General features: G+C 42.2%; 2 protein-coding genes across 4 annotated transcripts in view; one reads left to right on the top strand and one right to left on the bottom strand.

The window, feature by feature from the left end:
• The first annotated feature begins 7,696 nt into the window (after window positions 1–7,696).
• PDCD2 (programmed cell death 2) lies at window positions 7,697–13,794 on the top strand. The gene is made up of 6 exons (XM_025912868.2): window positions 7,697–8,039; window positions 8,974–9,216; window positions 9,575–9,706; window positions 11,041–11,144; window positions 12,309–12,422; window positions 13,190–13,794. The coding sequence occupies exons 1-6, from the start codon at window positions 7,757–7,759 to the stop codon at window positions 13,346–13,348; spliced, it is 1,035 nt and encodes a 344-aa protein (XP_025768653.1). The 5' UTR covers window positions 7,697–7,756; the 3' UTR covers window positions 13,349–13,794.
• TBP (TATA-box binding protein) overlaps window positions 9,708–19,674 on the bottom strand; it is a 29,557-nt gene continuing 19,590 nt past the window's right edge. For 2 of the 3 annotated variants that reach the window (XM_025912871.2, XM_086708369.1), the window contains exons 6-8: window positions 18,806–18,973; window positions 17,807–17,901; window positions 16,386–17,146 (exon numbers count right to left, since the gene is read on the bottom strand). In XM_025912871.2, coding sequence (XP_025768656.1) covers window positions 17,067–17,146; window positions 17,807–17,901; window positions 18,806–18,973 — 343 coding nt within the window. In that variant the 3' untranslated portion in view covers window positions 16,386–17,066. Of the gene's footprint in view, window positions 10,163–16,385; window positions 17,147–17,806; window positions 17,902–18,805; window positions 18,974–19,674 lie in introns of those variants that run through there. The other variant, XR_015251750.1, reaches the window with a different exon arrangement.

The following is a 19,674-nucleotide window of genomic DNA, read 5'->3' as shown; positions in this document are numbered from 1 at the left end:
AAAACTCTCAACAAAATAGGGATAGATGGAACAGATTTCAACATCATGTAGGCCATATATAAAGACCCACAGCTAATATCATCCTCAATGGGGAAAAACTGAGAGCCTTTCTGCTATGGTCAGGAACAAGACAAGGATGCCCCCTCTCACCACTGCTATTGAATATAGTACTGGAAGTCCTAGTCTCAGCAATCGGACAACAAAAAGAAATAAAAGGCATCCAAATTGGCAAAGAAGAAGTCAAACTTTCACTATTTGCAGATGACATGATACTCTATGTAGAAAAACTGAAAGACTCAAGCAAAAAATTGCTAGAACTAATACATGAATTCAGCAAAGTCACAGGATATAAAATCAACATGCAGAAATCTGTTGCATTTCTATACACCAATAATTAAGCAGCAGAAAAAGATATCAAGGAATTGATCCTATTTGCAGTTGTACCAAAAACAATAAAATACCTAATAATAAGCCTAACTAAAGAGGTACAAGACTGTACTCTGAAAACTCTTATGAAAGAAATTGAAGAAGACACACGAAATGGAAAATCACTATTCTCACAGATTGGAAGAACACTGTTAAAATGTCTCTAGTACCCAAAGCAATCTATACATCCAAAGCAATCCCTTTCAAAGTGCCACCAGCATTTTTTGCAGAGCTAGAACAAACAATCCTAAAATGTGTATGGAATTAGAAAGGATCCTGAATAACCAAAGCAATCCCAAAAAATAAAGACAGAACTGGAGGCACCACAATTCCAGATTTCAAGCTATATTACAAAGCTGTAGTCATCAAGAAAGTATGGTACTGGCACAATAACAGACACACAGATCAATGAAACAGAATAGAGAACCCAGAAGTGGATCCAGAGCTATATGGTCCACATCTTCAACAAAATAGAAAAGAATATCCAACGGAAAAAAAGACAGTCTCTTCAGCAAATGGTGTTGGGAAAACTGGACAACAACATGCAGAAAAATGAAACTGAACCACTTTCTTACACCATACACAAATATAAATTCCAAATGGATGAAAGACCTAAGCGTGAGACAGGAAACCATCAAAATCTTAGAGAAGAACACAAGCAGCAACTTCTTTGACCTCAGCCAGAGCAACTTCTTACTAGACACATCTCCAGAGGCAAGGGAAACAAAAGCAAAAATGAACTATTGGGACCTCATCAAGATAAAAAGCTTCTGCACAGTGAAGAAAAAAAATCAACAAAACTAAAAGGCAGTCTACAGAATGGGAGAAGATATTTACAAATGACATATCTGATAAAGGCTAGTTCCAAAAATCTATAAAGAACTTATCAAACTCAACACACAAAAAACAAATAACCCAGTTAAGAAATGGGAAGAAGATATGAATAGACGCTTTTCCATAGAAGACATCCAGATGGCCAACAGACACATTGAAAGTTGTTCAACATCATCCATCATCAGGGAAATACGAATCAAAACTACAATGAGATATTACCTCACACCTGTCAAAATTGCTAAAATTAACAACTCAGGAAACAACAGAAGTTGGGGAGGATGGGGAGAAAGGGGAAAGCTTTTATACTATTGGTGGGAATGCACACCGGTGCAGCCATTCTGGAGAACAGTATGGAGGTTCCTCAAAAAGTTAAAAATAGAGCTACCTTACGACTCGGCAACTGTACTCCTAGGCATTTACCCAAAGAATAAAAAAATACTGATTTGAAGGGGCACTTGCACCTCGATGTTTATAGCAGCACTATCAACAGTAGCCAAATTATGTAAAGAGCCCAAATGTCAATCAGCTGGTGAATGGATAAAGAAGATGTGGTATATATATACAATGGAATATTACTCATCCATAAAAAGGAATGAAAATGCCTCCATTTGCAATGACATGGATGACACTAGAGTGTATTATGCTAAGGAAAATAAGCCAGAGAAAGATAAATACCATATGATGTTACTCATGTGAAACTTACTAAACAAAACATAGATGAACATAGCGGGGAGAAAAAGAGAGAGGTAAACCATAAAACAGACTCCTAACTAGAGGCCAAACTGAGAGTAGCTGGAGGGGGGTGGGGTGTGGGACGGGCTAAATGGATGATGGGTATTATGGAGGGCACTTGTGATAGGCATTGGGTGTTATATATGTAAGTGATGGACAACTAAATTCTCCTCCTGAAACAAATTACAAAACCGGGAAAATATTTAAAATGGTTTTTTTTTTTATTTTAAAAACCAATAAGTCATTTTTTTTATTTTTTTTTTAATTTTTTTTAATGTTTATTTATTTTTGAGACAGAGACAGAGCATGAATGGGGGAGGGTCAGAGAGAGGGAGACACAGAATCTGAAGCAGGCTCCAGGCTCTGAGCTGTCAGCACAGAGCCCGACGTGGGGCTTGAACTCACAGACCGTGAGATCATGACCTGAGCCGAAGTCGGACGCTTAACCGACTGAGCCACCCAGGCGCCCCAATAAGTCATTTTTTTTAAATGCCCAACCAGTTTTCCTCACTACTGCTAAGGTCATCTAAACAAGGAAAAGTTTGAGAAACTGTCACAGCAAAGAAAAGCCCAAAACGACATGCTGACCACATGTCATGGAGCAGGAAAAGGTAGAACAGAGGGAACATGGATAAATTATAGACCTCAGTTAAAATAACACATTAATATTGGCTCATTAATTGTGACAATTATGAAGAAAACTAGAAAGAGAGGAGAAATTAAAGGTCAAATAAGAGAAACCTATTGCATCAGACTGGAAACCTAGAGGAGATGAGAGCTTTCATCATCCCAGCCATGGCCCACCCAGTGAGAACAGTGTGCACAGAGGGGCTCAGGGATTATTCATCCTGCTGTGTCAGCTATGACTGTTTGAATTGCAAGCAAATGAACATACTTACTGAGGTAAAATAACCTAGTATTTTTTAATGGTAGAAATAAAGTAATACTTGCCAGAAGCACATTAGGAATGGGTTTGGATCTGGCAGGCCCAGGGGCTCACACTCTCCCAGGGTGACCTGGACCCTCTCCAAACCTCCACCCTGCCAAATGCCTTTGGGGAGGCTCCATTCAGAGGTTTCTCTCACTGTGTCTGGGGCCTCCATCAACTCCAGGCTGACACCCACTCACTGTCCATTCTACTGGGAAAGGTTTCTATTTCCCTTAGGATCCCTGAAAAGTCATGGGGTTAAGTATCTTCGGCCTGGCTTGGGTCACATTCTCATCCTTGAAGTCATCAGAGCACCCAGAGGTTGGAGATGGGGTTGGCTAGACTTGGATCATGTGCCCAACACTGAGGCAGATGGGAGGTGGGGGCTGCCCTCTGGAACTGTTTGCATGGGAGACAAGTGAGATGTAGTTCCCAAAGGCAAGCTAAGTTACTGGACTTGGGCATGACAATGGATGCCAGGTTGGGAAAGCAGCAAACTCCACATCACTGATGGCCAACTGCACAGCACTGTAATCTGCTGTGCCCAAGAAAGGAAGGGGTTCACTTAGGGCCAGGGACTGCAGTGGTCCATCCAGTGCTCTTGCTGTCCTCCCACGATGGCAAAACACTCTTCCAGCTGCAGAAAAACTAACTTTGCTGTTGGTGGTAAACTCAAGGCTCCTGCTTTGGGCATTGGGTCCTCAAGTCTCAGAGACTAGAAGACACACAGACCTCACTCGTGTCCCTGGAAGGAGGGAGCCCAGGAGTAACACCTGCCCCCTGACCACATTAATCACCCATTCTCAACGAACAAACTGGTCCATATTACAGTCTCCTCTCTCTCCTTTACAAAGAGCAGAGACCAAATGTATAGTAAGGAACTTATTGCTCAGTGAAGCAGTAGGAGACCCGAGGATTACTCCACAGCATGAAATCCCCAGTTGGCAGGCTTTCTGGAGGCCACAGTCCCTGGGTCATGCATGTGGTTCTCTGAGACCCCACAGCCTCAGTGAGAAACTACTCACTAGGAGACACAGTTGTTCCTATTTCCTTGATTCTTAACAAGTATGCATTTCAAAGGTTTATACTACAATCTGGAGGCCAAAGGACTGCAGAGCCAGTCTGCTGTATGCCCGTTGTAGCCAGGGCCACATTCTGTATTTGGAGGTTTATTACCACTCTTGGCAGGCTAAGAGTGAGGGAGGAGGTGCTTGTCTCAACCACACAGATGCTGGGAATGAAAACATACATTGGAACTGTCTACACTGCCTATGAACCTGTTAAGTTGCCCAGCAGCACAGTCAGCTCAGTAATGGGCCACGAGGGTTGTCAGGAGCCAGGCTGCCCTGAGCTGAAGGACCACAGATGCCTGCCTGGATGGTTGTCCTGTCTGAGACCTGATTATCTACTGGTGATCACTCAGATGGGACGAAGGATCCACCCAGTGCCAGGAGGGCCCCACCAGCCCACAAGAAGGGGGCTGGTAAGTCACCACACCTCATCCTATATAAAACCACATATGTCTACTGAGTGCCCTCATGGGTCAGAGCTGTGCTGGAACCTGGGAACCCCCAGGTAGAGTGGAGCCAGCAGCACCCTTCCCAGGAGGGACAGTGGAAGGATCCTGCATGATCTCTGAGGCTATTCACAATCCATGATCAGAGTCGAGTTGAATTTGAAACAGTCAGTGACCAGGTGGATATTTCACTCTTTTTTTTAGAGCCCAAGACTGAGAGGCAAGAAACCAGTGCTCCCCAGATCAACTCCGAATGCGTGAGAGTCCTGTCCATCCTAGAGGCTCAGAAAGAGGAGAAACAGAGAAGCGATATAAGATAGGGAAGGGGGCCACTTACGATAAAGCCAAACCCTGACCCTGACACAGAACAAGGCCTTGTCCCAAATATCAACCTTGACACTGACCCAGAATGTAAGGCTGACCTAGACCCAGACCAAGACCAAGACCCTGACCTTGACCCTGACCCAGTCCCTAGCCCCTGACCCTGCCCAACAAATAAGGAATATCAAGTGAGAATAATGAGAAACTAGACTCCAAAAGACAGGTCCAATGTGGATTGTGGAGATTCAAATGTCTGGCTGCGTATTCGGGGCTGTGATGGCTGTGCAAAAACACTAAAGGCCCTAAACAAAGGTGAGGATGTCAAATATGCCAATTTTTTGTCCAGAGTTGAGTAGAGACTTGATTCAAAGAGTCCTTGTTCTTGGTGGCTTCCAAAGGACAAACTAGCCATTCCCACCAATAATACACGAGAGACTGTCCTGCAGTTGTGACCTAGGGGCAGTTCTTCTGCTAAGCCTCATTTTCTCCTCAGTGTTTTAGGAAAACACCTTTTGCTCTTTATAGACCTAAAATTATTAAGTGGTCCTTGTAAACTCCCTTCTGTAGGTGGAAGAGTCTAGTGTCTAGGTGATCTGAGGCCAATGGCGGGCAGTGTGGGAGCATGTGTGTTCAGCAGCAAAATGACTCATACTCACCAGGGCTCATTCAATGCAGATATTCTGCAATATTGGCAACATGTAAGATTTGAACTGCTGGCTTGCTCCTTTTACTTGGGGGTAATGAAGTGAGTCACAGGGAATGTCATCTGAACCTTAGCAAAATAAAGACTCATAAAAAAAAAAAAAAAAACATTGCCTTGAGATGACAGTTTGGGAGATGCTAGATCATATCCAGGGGGAGGTGTGTACCTCAACAGAGGGGTAGGAAGGGGGCATGAGGACCAAAACGATCACATTGGAGAACATCCACTCAGAGACTTAGGAAGACAGAGGAGTAAAGGTCGTATCAATCCCTGAAATGAAAGTTGATGTTTTCAGATCCATTGTAATAAAGACAGAAACTAAAGCTGAACCATAGACTACAAGCATTCTGACAGTAATTCAGGGGAAAGAGGGCACAGATTTGAACATCTGTCCACTAAAAATATGCTAGAATTCATAATAAATTGATTCCAAGTTAAATGTTTTTGGTAATTAATAATAAAAATACAGAGGTGTCTACAGTAGGAACTGAAACAGATCTCACAATTGGGTTTCAGTTTTGAAGAAGTGTCTCTGGCATTACCCCATCTTCATATGCTTGAATTGTATGTATGACAAACTTGTGGTGTGAAAAGTCACGGGATTCCCTAAAAAGCCTGGGACTCCACTGCTGGAAAGAAGTTTGCTAAGAACAATTGAGTTGGAGCAGGTTGTCACTGGCATGAAGCAAACCGTTACTCAACAATCTGCTTTTACGTATCCTGTACTGTGGACCTAACCAGAAGTCAAAGCTACCTTGCCCATGAGCGGGGCTCTCACTCTTCCCTAGCCTCAATGGACAGAGAATAGACTAGACTAGCTCTTCTCCCTCACAACTCAATTCATATCTACAAATACCCAATCTTAGAAGGGATGTTGCTTACTCAATTTCAAGATTGCAGGTTTTTTTTTTTTTCAACTTTTTTTTTTGGGGGGGGGGGGGACAGAGAGAGACAGAGCATGAACAGGGAAGGGGCAGAGAGAGAGGGAGACACAGAATCGGAAACAGGCTCCAGGCTCTGAGCCATCAGCCCAGAGCCTGACGCGGGGCTCGAACTCACGGACCGCGAGATCGTGACCTGGCTGAAGTCGGAGGCTTAACTGACTGCGCCACCCAGGCGCCCCAGGATTGCAGTTTTTAAAAATAAACATTCTCATATTGTTTTTCCTTTCAGTAAAACAGAACTTAATTATTTGCTTAAGAATCCAAGAATGATTAAGATGTGCTTTTGAAAACAAAATAACACTAAAGAGGTAACACTAAGATGAAAGAATGTTGTTATGTTTCATGGTTGTTTGGTGGTTTTAGTGGTTTTTGTTTTAGAGAGAGAGAGAGAGAGCAGGCAGGGGAAGAGCAGAGGGAGAGAATCTTAAGCAAGCTCAACGCTCAGCTCAAAGCTGGATGAGGGGCTCGATTCCATGACCCTGGGATCATGGCCTGAGCTGAAACAAGAGTTGGAGGCTTAACCGACTGAGCCACCCAGGCACCCCATTATATGTTTTAACTCTATAAAGTTTAAATAAAATTAAGGAAACTTGTTTTCAAAAGAAAGGAAATGTTAGATGTAATTTTGCTATAAAATAGGTACTAGAAATAGAAGCATCTGGGCCATAGCTGAATCCCACCTACATTCGCTCATGCCTCCTTGAGATTTAAACAAGAAACAGCCAATAAAATCCTCATGGCGCCAGGAGAAGGGGCCCAGGATAATGGGATGGCCAGGCGTTGGCCCCGCACGGGCAGGTTTTGGGGTTTGGCCCACAGGTAGCTCCCAGTGTCAGCTGCCACGTGCAGGTGGCAGGCTGCTGCTAGAAAAGGAGCAGGGACAGTAGCTCCATGGTCCTTTTCACTTTTGTAGATTGCAGTTTCAGACTTGTTGCATTTCTAGTTGAATTTTTATTGTAAACTTTTACTTAAAATAAAACTCTCAGTGTTTGAAGTGGCAATGGCCGACAAGTCCGAAGAGCAGGGCAGAGGAAAAAACCAAAACCAAGGACACAGCTGACATACTTGAACCAGCTGGTGAACATGCACACACCTCCTATTGGCTCATTAGGATAAATTCCTAACCCTAACCCTAACCCCTAATCCCTAAAAGCTACCCCCACCCTCACGTCACGGGACCGGAAATTAGGGTCGCACCGAGCGTGCTTACATCGGGCTGTTTCCTTAGTCCCGCCTCCTCTCCCTTGTTACCCAATCGCTTCTGACTCGCCGTTCCGCGCGCCTTCCGGTGGCCAACTTCCGCCTTCCGGCCAGACAGTCCAAGCGTGCGAGTGGCCGGTCTTTCCAGCTGCATGGCGGTGGCCAGCGTGGGGCCGGCTGAGCTGGGCTTCGTGGAAGCAGCGCCGGCGTGGCGGCTGCGCAGCGAGCAGTTCCCAAGCAAGGTGGGCGGGCGGCCGGCGTGGCTGGGCGCTGCCGGGCTGCCGGGGCCAGAGGAGCTGGCCTGCGCGCTGTGCGGCCGCCCGCTGGCCTTCTTACTGCAGCTCTACGCGCCGCTGCCCGACCGAGCCGACGCCTTCCACCGCTGCCTCTTCCTCTTCTGCTGCCGGGTGCCGCCGTGCTGCGCCGGTTTGCGCGGTGAGCGGCCGCTGCTCCCGAGCCAGGGCCCGGGTCATGTATGCGAAGGGCTTCGCCTGGGGGCGACGGCGGGGGGGGGGGGGGGCGGGGGGGCGGTGTAGAGTCCAGCGCAGCGCCTGGCCCCCGCCCCCCGCCCCGCTCAGCTTCCTCACGCATTCTGCGCCCCAGCTTTTGAGTTTAATCGATTGGTACGAAGTAGGCGTTGTTATACTGAAATAATGAAAATTGTTTTGTTTTTTTTTAAATACTTTTTTTTTTCTTCTTCTTTTTTTTTTCTTCTTTTTTTTCCTTTTTCTTTTTTTTCTTTTTTCTTTTTTTCCTTTTTTTTTTCTTCTTTTTTTCTTTTCTTTTCTTCTTTTTCTTTTTCTTTTTCTTCTTTTCTTTTTTTCTTTCTTTTTCTTTTTTCCTTTTTTTCTTCAACGTTTATTTATATTTGGGACAGAGAGAGACAGAGCATGAACGGGGGAGGGGCAGAGAGAGAGGGAGACACAGAATCGGAAACAGGCTCCAGGCTCTGAGCCATCAGCCCAGAGCCTGACGCGGGGCTCGAACTCACGGACCGCGAGATCGTGACCTGGCTGAAGTCGGACGCTTAACCGACTGCGCCACCCAGGCGCCCCGAAAATTGTTTTTTAGAAAGCTGGGCCCAATAACGTTTCCATATTTGTGTAGAATCAATGTAACTTAACTGTTAGTCTCATTATTTAATTATATTGAATAAGCCCAAAGATCCAATTCAAATTGCTGTGGGTACCAAACTGGTTTCTTGTTCTTTTTCACTTTTTTTTCCCTTTTCTCCCCTTTCGGAAAATAAGATCACTGAAATCAAAACCTGTGGTCTTTTCAGTCCTGTGTGGACCAGAGTCCCCAATATTTGGATTGCTACATTGTTTTACTTACGGTATTTACAACATCTCTTCTCATTTTCTTATAGTTTTTAGAAATCAGCTACCCAGGAAAAATGACTTTTACTCATATGAACCACCTTCTGAGAATCCTCCTCCAGAGACAGGAGAGTCTGTGTGCCTCCAGCTCAAGTCTGGTGCTCATCTCTGCAGAGTTTGTGGCTGTTTAGGCCCCAAAACATGCTCCAGATGTCACAAGGCACATTACTGCAGTAAGGAGCATCAGACTCTAGACTGGAGATTGGGACATAAGCAGGCTTGTACACAATCAGGTGAGTCAGTTCTTGTAAGTTTCAGCTCCGTTTCATAGCATCTGTCAACCCAGGTTTTTTGTTTTGAGGATAAAAGTTAAGATTAAAGAAAGTATGATACTTTTCCAAAATTTTGGTAACTGGTGATATGAACAGCTCTATGAAAGGAACTGTGACGTCCCACCTACTCAGTTATGTCCCACACTTGCCTCAATACAGGCATTTAATTTATGACCCATAACCTGAAATGCTGGAACTACATATATTTATTTGGCAAAAATGTTAACTACATAGAATATGCCTTAGAATTGGGAAATTATTAGACCCTCTATAAAACTAAATGACTAGTAATTATGCTAGTTACCTTTTCTTGTTTCAGAATATTTGGACAGAACAATTCCAGACCACAACTTCCTTTTTCCAGAATTTGAAATTGTAATAGAAACAGAAGATGAGATTACACCTGAAGTTGTTGAAAAAGAAAATGAATCAGAAATTATAGGAAGCATGGGTAAGGGATCAGTTTTAGAACCTTTATTCATTAAGTGATTAAATATAATGCTTGAAAGAAAAGGCTCAGTATGTCAAGAAAAGAGGTAGGTACTGATAGGAAAAGTTAACCCACTTTGGAGTATGTAGCCTATACTATTCAAATATTATATCATTTGAAAATATACTTCCTGTACCTCCCCTCCTTGGCATATGTATCAGATATATTCTAGTTCTGATAAAGACATGTCAGGGCAAGTATCCACGTGGTCATTTGGGTAGGGCTCCACAAGATGCTTGAAACTTGGTACGTTCCTCTGGATCCAAGATATGTTTTTCAGATCGAGATCAAATAAGTGAGAGTGCTTAGTGTTTGGCAGGTGACCAGGGTCGTTTAAATGTTTCTCTTTCGTGTGGCCGGTTTCAGATTCGCAGTTTTACAGGTTATCTAGAGATGAACACACTCTAGGTGTAGTGCCTCGGCCAAAGCAAATACCTAAGAGACAGATTAGTAGCCAAATTTATCCCACACTTAGTCTGTATCAAGGGCTGTTTGTGCGTGATCTCATTAAAATCCTGAAAGCAGTAGAGTTAGAAACTGTACTTCATTTTGCAGTGAGGAATTTGAGGTTTTCCATGTAACTTGTTTGGTCATGTAACCGAAGCTGTTAACGTTTTAGAACTGTAGTTTGAGCTCACATGATATTGACTCCAGAATTTGAGCCCTTAGGCACTACAAAAGGAGGTTTTAGAATCTAAATAGACTTTAGAATATCAGCTTACTGGTTTATAGTTCATATTCAGGTGATATCAAAAATATTCTTTGGTACATGTAACACAGACTAAATTCTGTTGAGGACAGCAGTGGTTCAGATAGCTGGGATTCCAGGAGAGGAGTGTGAGGAACAAGTGGGTAGGTCAACAGGGAGCTTGTGATGGCTGAATGAGTATAACAGCTGGGAAAAATGCATGAAACACGAAGAGACAGGGAGAGTCCAGATGCCTAAAGGGCAGTAGTGAAAATAAAAGGGTCAATATCTGTTGGGTGTCCTGTCATCTCTGCTGGACACAAGTCCTAAACCCAGGACTTGGGTCTGTTCTTTTCATTTGAAGCTTTAAAGAGAGGTACTTACTAGGAACCTACACAGTAAAGTGGAGTGCCTGGAAAGTCAGATGGTCTTGAAGCACCAACTTCAATGAATTAAAAGTTTAGGGAAAGCCTGTGGGAACATCTGGCCTTCACTCCAATTTAACACTAAGTTGGTTGTTTGAAATTTCCTTTCCTCGGCATGTGGAAGATGTCAGGCCATGGGGATTATTCCTATTGTCCTAACAGTTACATTGATGATTTTTCAGGTGAAGTACCTGAGGAGGAATTGGATTCCATGGCGAAACATGAATCCAGGGAAGATAAAATTTTCCAGAAGTTTAAAACTAAAATAGCCCTTGAGCCAGAACAGGTAAACTAGAATTCATACAACTCTTTCTTGTGTTCTTTTCAGGTGGTATTTTCAGGGTAAGATCCCTGAGAAGAGAGAACTACAATAAAGCTAGGGTCTTGTTACAGGAATCCTTCACACAGATGGTCTGCTGATCCTTTCAGTAGTTACTGAAAGACTACAGGTTGTCCTGTTTATCATGTAGGGTCTATCGTCTAAAGAAAGGATCAGAGATAGCAGATGAGTAAGATACTGCCTGTGATGCAAGAAGTTTGCACCAGTAGCAGAAAGAAAAAAATATTTTTGCCCATGTGTCCAACAGGGAACTCTTGCTTATGAAACCAACATGACATGTAACACAAACCCTGGTTTTGTGAAAAGAAAAATGCGCCTTGGTGTTGGCGAGAGTCCTGGATCCTTGACTTACACTATAAGCTCTGATGTAACTCCATCTCCAGTGTGAAAAAACAGGGTGGTTGTGCGGATGAAGGGAGGGTATAGGCACATAGCAAGTGCTCAGCAGACGTTTCTCTTCTTCATCTCTGTTCTTCCATTAACATCATTCTTAAAGACATTCGCCATAAACCTAAATCACTGAAGGAAACTCAGCTAAACTCCTATAAAGCAGTCACTGAATCAAGTACCCAGGGGAAGAAGATCATGGGAAGAACAGACCCGGGTCCTAAACACTGAGAAGGTAGTTTTTAGCAATGTATATGCTTGTGACAAAACAGGAAGGCCACTCCGTTGATATATAACACCTAATGAAATTTATCTCTGTAGTATTTATCTAAACAAGTGTTTCACTTGGCATTTGTCCCTTTAAAATTTTTAACTGAGTTTAAAACAGGTTCCTTTTATCTGTGTGAAAGTAAGCACAAACTCTGGGCTACATTTTGGATTCAGAAACTACACAAAATACTCTTAGGATTCCGATTCTAACCGTATTATCTTTTATGAAATACGATTTTGATAACCCAAGTCAGATGAGCTAAAATGATGACACTGAGAAAGCATTAATGGTGCCAGGTCTGAGGTGAGGGAACCTCACTGTGTTTCAGATGAGTGAGGGGAACTCATGTGTAGGAGCATGTGCAGAGTTTCTCCAGATTATCAAAGCACATGTTACCAAGGGAGACTTAGGTGAGATGTTTGTGATTTGAACATGATCCTGATTGATTTTAGGTTCTCAGATATGGCAGAGGGATTGCACCCATCTGGATCTCTGGTGAAAATATCCCTCAAGAAAAGGATATTCCAGATTGCCCCTGTGGTGCCAAGAGAATATTTGAATTCCAGGTATGACCTCAAAAAGTATTCTAATATACAGTCACCCTGGGTTATGTAATTAAATGCTATAAAACTTCACTGAAGTAACATATGCACATGGGTCCTGTTATTTACAGCAAGTGCCTTGTCCCACCTAAGGGACACCTTGGTCCCACCTTGTTCCCTGGAGGGAAATGTCTTTTACTGTTTTATCTGGTAGTCCTTTCTCTTTCTAAATAATGTGCTTTTTCTGATAACTTGTCAGTTTATTAGTTTTTTAGACATTATCCGTTGACTGACTTGTACAATAAAAAGGATTTAAATGCAGTTGCTTCTATCATCTTGACCACCCCTCCCCACCTCTCAGTATGGTTAAATCATCATTTTTAGTGTCTCCATTTTGTTACATTTGTAATTTTAAATATACCTTCTTTTCTTGTTCTGGCACTTACGGCCTTTGTACTTGGTGACAGGAAGTGTTTTAGAGGCCCTTCTCAGTTTAGGGTTTTTGGATCTGGTAGGGAAAAAATGGATAGAATCATGAAAATGGGTTTTCAAAAGGAACTGTTATCACAATCCATTTGGGTTGGGTAGAAATGCTCTTGTACTGTGGATTTACTAACCTTACAAAGTGGTAGGTGATACTTGTTTCTTGAGTAAAAAAATGAATTGTGAAAACTATATCCAAAATTAATTAAGTTAGTGTCAAAGCCGGAGACTGAAATACCCAAGATCCCTATCACTCTGGCAAGGAAGGTATGTTGAAAACAGACCTAATTGTGTCATCCTCTCCTCAGGTCATGCCTCAGCTGCTCAACTACCTGAAGGCCGACACTCTGGGCAGGAGTGTCGATTGGGGTGTTGTGGCTGTCTTCACCTGTGCTGAAAGCTGCAGACTGGGGATTGGCTACACAGAGGAATTTGTCTGGAAGCAAGATATAACAGATACACCCTAAAGACAACATCATAAAGCCTTACAAATGCTCATACTGTCTTAGGCCTTGCAATTCCATTACTAGGACTTTATCCTAAGGAAATAATTATACCAGAGACAAAGATGTTGTTTTTGGTGAGTTTACAATGTGTAAATATTAGTGAAACAAAAATGTCCAGCGACAAGTAAATAAATTTTGGTGTATTCCTACAGCAGAAGGTAATGCAGTCTTAATGATACAGACCTATATGCACATCAAATAAGATACAGGTTTAAAGGGACACCAAGATACTCATAGTATGTTCATATCCTTTATAAAAGTATTTTTATATGTTTATGTTCACAGAAATCTGGAAAGATACATACTTGGTGTGAACTAATTAACTATGAATGGTAAGACTAAGTGAAGTGATTGGTTTACCTGTGTTTGTTTCTTTCTACTTGAATAAAAGTGGGTTAATTGCCTAATTAAGACAATCTATTAGAGTGTTTTTCCTCCTAAAATTTGCAGTGTTAAAACCAAGAGAAAATTATTTGGGTAAAACCTGAAGAGATTTGTCTGGTAATCAGCCAGGCTCTAGTATACATAGAGGTCCAGAACAATGAGAAAAATAGGCTGGTGCGTGTGAGGACTTCAACTGAATTTGAAGAGAAGCTCTACCTCAAAACAACCTTGATCAGCCAGCAGCACTGCTCAAAAGAGACTGCAAGGCAAGAATGATGGCCTTCCCCTCTATCTCAGTACCACATGGGAAGTAAACCCGAGGAAGGAGGTAGGAATGAGGCGCTGGAATTTCCGTAGGGAAATCTAGCTCAGGACACAGCAGCCTGAGGGAAGGCCCTGAGGTCAGCCAAATCTGTTAACCATGCTAAGGCTCCTAGCCCCGAGTGCTTTACAGTGACGTCTTTGAACAGGAGTGATGCCAGCCCAGGACTAAAGCAAGCATGAAGGACATTGCTGTTGGTCAGTGCTTGAAGACCGACAGCTAATCTACATTGGTTCATATTCTCCCACACCTATCCCCGCTGGCCTGGAAATGGCACTGCCACCCTAAGTACATCTTCTTGGATGTTACACCATCTGTTAATGTCACCCACTACTTGGCTATTTGACTGTAATTTTAGTTGAGCAAGTCCTGGCGTGTTAGCCCATGTTATACGTGTACCTATATTTAAAAAAGATTTGTGTATAAAATACAGTGAAATGGAGCACATGGGTGGCTCAGTCGGTGAAGTGTCTGACTTTGGCTCAGGTCATGATATCCCGGCTCATGGGTTCGAGTTCGCGTTGGGCTCTGGGCTGACAGCTCGGAGCCTGGAGCCTGCTTCCAATTCTGTGTCTCCCTCTCTCTTTCTGCCCCTCCCCTGCTCATGCTCTGTCTCTCAAAAATAAACAAATGTTAAAAGAGAGAACACCAGAGACTTGACTCCTAACAAAAGAACATGGCATTTCTGTAGTCTTTACAAAGGTATCAAGCCTCTGTCTGGATGCAGCTACTCATTTGCAGGAAATACAGAGAACAGAAGAACAGGCTGAATAACACCATGAATTTGAAAATAGCAAAACATATACTGAAAGAAACTACCAGCTAAATGGTCTGTAAATTTTAAGGAAAAGAGATGGAAGAGGAATATAAGGAATACGTGCATAAAAACACCAAATTTTTTTTTAATGGAAGACTGCCCTATATTAGTAATTTAGGTGATGACTACAAAATTCGAGATAACATCTATTGGTGGGAGGCGCTGTGGCTGGGCAGGAGCAGAAGGAGGGGTTTCAGGGACACAGGCAAGGTTCCAGGTGGTGGCTGCAGGGGTGTCTACTGAGGAGTACACTGTGCTGGACATATTTGTTTAGGCTATCTGTGTGTGCGGTGTTTCACAGGTAGAAGTTTCAGAATTCAGAAGAGTGATTAGGAAGAAGATATGTCAACAAGAACTAAAATGTAATGAAAATTTTCATTAATAGGAACCAGAGAATAATTAGGAATTAATTTTTATGAAATGTAGAAGCCCTATATGAAAAAATTATAAAACTTTACTGAAGAATCTAAGAGAAGATCTACACGTGGAGAGATTTCTTTCTTGGATAGATGTCTTTCCAAATGATCCTTAACATTACTGATATCAATGGCCATAATTAAGGAAACAGGTAAATACATAATGGTACCTAAGAGATGTCATACATTTGTGATGCCATTGGATTCCCTATCATGGAAATGTGTTTATGACCTACTGATGGGGAAAAAAAGGCAAAGCTATATAAAACTGAACATATGCTTTAGTATTTTCTAAATATGGGATCAAAAGCACCCCAAAAGGAAAGGACCTGTACAGAATGGGGCTTGGGAGATACCCCGGGACAGTAAGCAGAAGAACTTTTTCCTTTCTGATTGTATGCCTCTGAACTGTTTGAAAATATACTTTTACAATTAACGCCAGCAAGAACACCCAAGAACTTACAAATTTCCAGCTAATGTTCATGAGAAAAAACACCTCACTAGGCTGTACACATACCCCAGCTTTAATACTGAAGGACTTTGCCCTGGAGCCTGATTTTGCCACTCACTGGCTATGTAACCTGGGACAAATGCCTCATCCCTCAGCTGAGGCCAGAGTTTCCTCACCTAAGAAAGAGGAACAAGGGCGCCTGGGTGGCGCAGTCGGTTAAGCGTCCGACTTCAGCCAGGTCACGATCTCGTGGTCCGTGAGTTCGAGCCCCGTGTCGGGCTCTGGGCTGATGGCTCAGAGCCTGGAGCCTGTTTCCGATTCTGTGTCTCCCTCTCTCTCTGCCCCTCCCCCGTTCATGCTCTGTCTCTCTCTGTCCCAAAAATAAAGAAAAAATGTTGGGAAAAAAAAAAAAAGGAACAAAACCTAGTTACAGGTTTTGTGAGAATTACAGGCAATGTATCTGGGAAACAGGAAGTGCTCAATTTATGGAACATCATAAATACATGTTTCGTGACCAACCTTAAATTTTCAGGTAGTTCTTCCATTAAAACTGCAACATACAATGAAATGTTGACTGAAACAAACAAGCAAGCAAGCACACACTGAAATGGTTTCAGGCAATTATATCTAAAATACAAACTTTACCAGTATGGTCACATGAATCTTACAAGGTATCATTTATAACATCAATCTAACACTTTTATAAACAGCATTTATTGTACAGAGTACTCCGAAGGAAGAAAAATATGTACAGCCATTTGTTTTCCTTAATACATCTATTCTGTCCTGCAATACTGAAAAGGCGGAATGTGTCTGGCACAAAAATAACCCCTAGGAGTCACGAATTAGAAAAACAACGCTTTTAAAAAAGATTTTTACTTTTCTGGTAGAAATATAAAAACTGGTTTATGGGGAAGAAATTAAAAGAAAAAGTCCAATCAACTGCAGAGGTGGCTTTAACATTTGAAGTTCTGTACCTCAAACCAACTTGTCAACAGCAGTATGTGTTTAAAATCTAAATATAAATAAACAGGCAGCACAACTCAAACAGCAGCACAGTACGAGCAACTTACATAATGCTGCAGTGTTCTCTGCACAGAAGACCACTTCCCAGTATCGCCACGGGGAGTGCACGCTGGAGAGCTTCACCTGGTGCTGCAACCCACAGAACGCCCATCTTCTCACCAAACTGGGACCCTCCACAACACCACCATTTAAATGTACCAAAACTGATTTGTTTTTAAAAAAAAGAACAAGTGGGTGCAGAGGCAGGAGTACATTAACAGCCATTATGTCGTCTTCCTGAAACCCTTTAGAATAGGGTAGATATTTTCAAATGCTTCATAAATTTCTGCTCTGACTTTAGCACCTATGAAGACAAGTCAGAGAAGAGAGGAGTCTGAAATAGCTGTTCTTAACATGTTTAAAAGGTAAAATTACTTTAACACCACAAGCACAATTCTCTCCATTCCCAGTTAGACTGACAGATGCAGACATTAGAACACTAATGAGGGAATCCCTTGATACAACCCTGTTTTTCTTTTTAAAGTACTATTTTCTTAAAATGGCTTTTTAAGCCACAAAACAGTGCCCTAGATGACTCCAGCCTCCTGCCCTGCAGTCCACCACATGTGACCAGTGTTAGTCCCTGCACCAGCTTGTGACCTGAGCAGCTCGTGACCCAAGCAGTGCAGAAGGAATGACCCAATCTTATTCTCCCACCTGCTGCCTTTAAGCAAGCTCTTCTAAACTTCCCTCTGTTGTCTCCTAACGACACAGATGAATCTCAAAGCTTTACAGGAGGATTTCCAGCTTAAAATGCCATCTCTTAAGCAATGTAATGGCCGTCTTCCCTGCTCTCACCCCCTTGGTGCGTATGTTTCCCATCAGAGTGTTAGGGTGAGGAGAAGAAAGGGGCAAAGGTGTCTTCACCACTTGCCAGCCAACTGAAATTACTTCTCAGCACTGAGAAAATGCTGTTCTTGAAACTCTTGCAAACCTCTGGATACTACTTCCTGTTACAACTTACCTGTTAAAACAACTTTTCCAGAAACAAAAATAAGAAGAACGATTCTGGGTTTGATCATTCTGTAGATTAAACCAGGAAATAACTCTGGCTCGTAACTAGGAGGAAAATTACAAAAACAGTTTAGAAATTAAAAGCTGTCCATGCTTCAGGTAAAATGAGGACCTGCGCAGGGAAAATACTGACTAAACGGCAAATTCACTGCGAGGCCAACCCACAGGAAAGAGAACTTAAGGCCAGTGAGGGTGACCTGTCATGGGCACTTGAAGACCAACGAACTCTATTTCTAATGAGTCTGGATTTTCTGATGTCGTAGCAGCCTCATGCTCCCAGTTCAGACAGACTGAAAACAGTAACGATGTGTGTGGTTAACCTACTGGGAAATGCAGGACAGGCTTCTCTGAGGAAGTGGGATCTTGGGTGGATATCTGAAGTGCCAGTGGGAGTTTCCTAGGTGAAAAGTATAACAAGAAGGTGCCAAGTATAAAACTTGGACCAAGAGCCCTGGTCCAAGAAGGGCAGGGCAAGTCTAAGCGGTGCTGGGAGCAGAGAGGCTGGAGAAGTGGGCAGTGGCCTTGTAGGTGGCAGGGAAAGTAAGAGGAAATAATAATCATTTCACTCAAGTTTATACTTTACTGGTACAGCTCGTATAATGTTCACTAGAGAAATTCAAACAACTGGGGACAAGAGTTGACATAACAGGTTGTGGATTTAATTCATGCATTTAAAATGCACTTATTGAGCAATAAAATAACAGGGAGCCAATTTCATCCCAGTCAAGGGGAGTTGTGGATGTCAATAAGTGAAATGGGAGGTAGGAGAATGGTGAGAAAAATGTATTTTCCAAGACAGAAAGAAGAAACTTCAACATTCAATACATCTATCAGTACATCCCTTGTTCTTACATACCGACTGTTCTGCGTATGTTTTATCATGAATAATGTTTACACAGATTATAAGTGAATTGTTGCCAAAGGCAATCACAATACATTTCAGACTCACCTACTAAATTGTTGGTGGGTCAGCACGAGGCCTTCTAACCTTATAGGGAATTTCACATCACAGCTCCCCACCATATTCTGAATCTTGAAGTCCAAGAACTTTGCTGGAAAACCTAATTTCTGTACAACTCTGGCATATTTTCTTGCTGCTAGTCGGGACTGCTCTTCACTAGGGAGAAGAAAAAGTGAGATAGTCATAGTCAAAGCCAGCTAAAATAAAATTTTATTCGAAATTCAAAATTACTGAATTCAAAATTCAATTCATCAGACTACTGATATGCCCAGATTTTACAGATGTGGAACATCTCATCATCACCATGATCATTACGATTACTGTATTTTAGCCTACAAATTCCTAAGGTGAAAATTAACAATTTCACTTTAATAGGAAAATATTAATGAGATTTATACTTAGATAATGCATACTCTAATTGTATCTTCTTTTATATTAAATCTCTCTTTATCCATTCCTATAACTCATCTGTTGGATAAAACTATGGCTTAGTAATGTACAGCCTATGTAAGAAAAGCAAAATAGAAGCAATAATACTGTCATAAGCAAAAGACTCTCAAGTGCAAGGGTTAGGGATAACAGAAATTAAACATACCTACTTGCAATGCTTTTTTTTTCTTGAGGAAAATAAATTTATTTGTGGATTCCTATCTTGATAAAATAATCATGCAACTAGATACCCACTATTCAGTGTGTAGCAAATGGATAAAGACAGCTAAACAGTGAATGAATAGCATGTCTGGGAAAGAAAAAAAACACCCAGCATTTATTGATAAGCCAGAAACTTTTGATGACGCATCCAGGAAAAAACAAGCAAGACTCCGAAATGAAGACTTATGTGGAAGCCAGGGAGAGAC

This window comes from Puma concolor, chromosome B2, assembly GCF_028749965.1.
Source record: "Puma concolor isolate L17-30 chromosome B2, mPumCon1.1.hap2, whole genome shotgun sequence".
NCBI classification, from domain to species: Eukaryota; Metazoa; Chordata; class Mammalia; order Carnivora; family Felidae; genus Puma; species Puma concolor.
The sequence above is the reverse complement of the archived record's forward strand: the minus strand, read 5'-3'. Positions and strand labels throughout refer to the sequence as shown.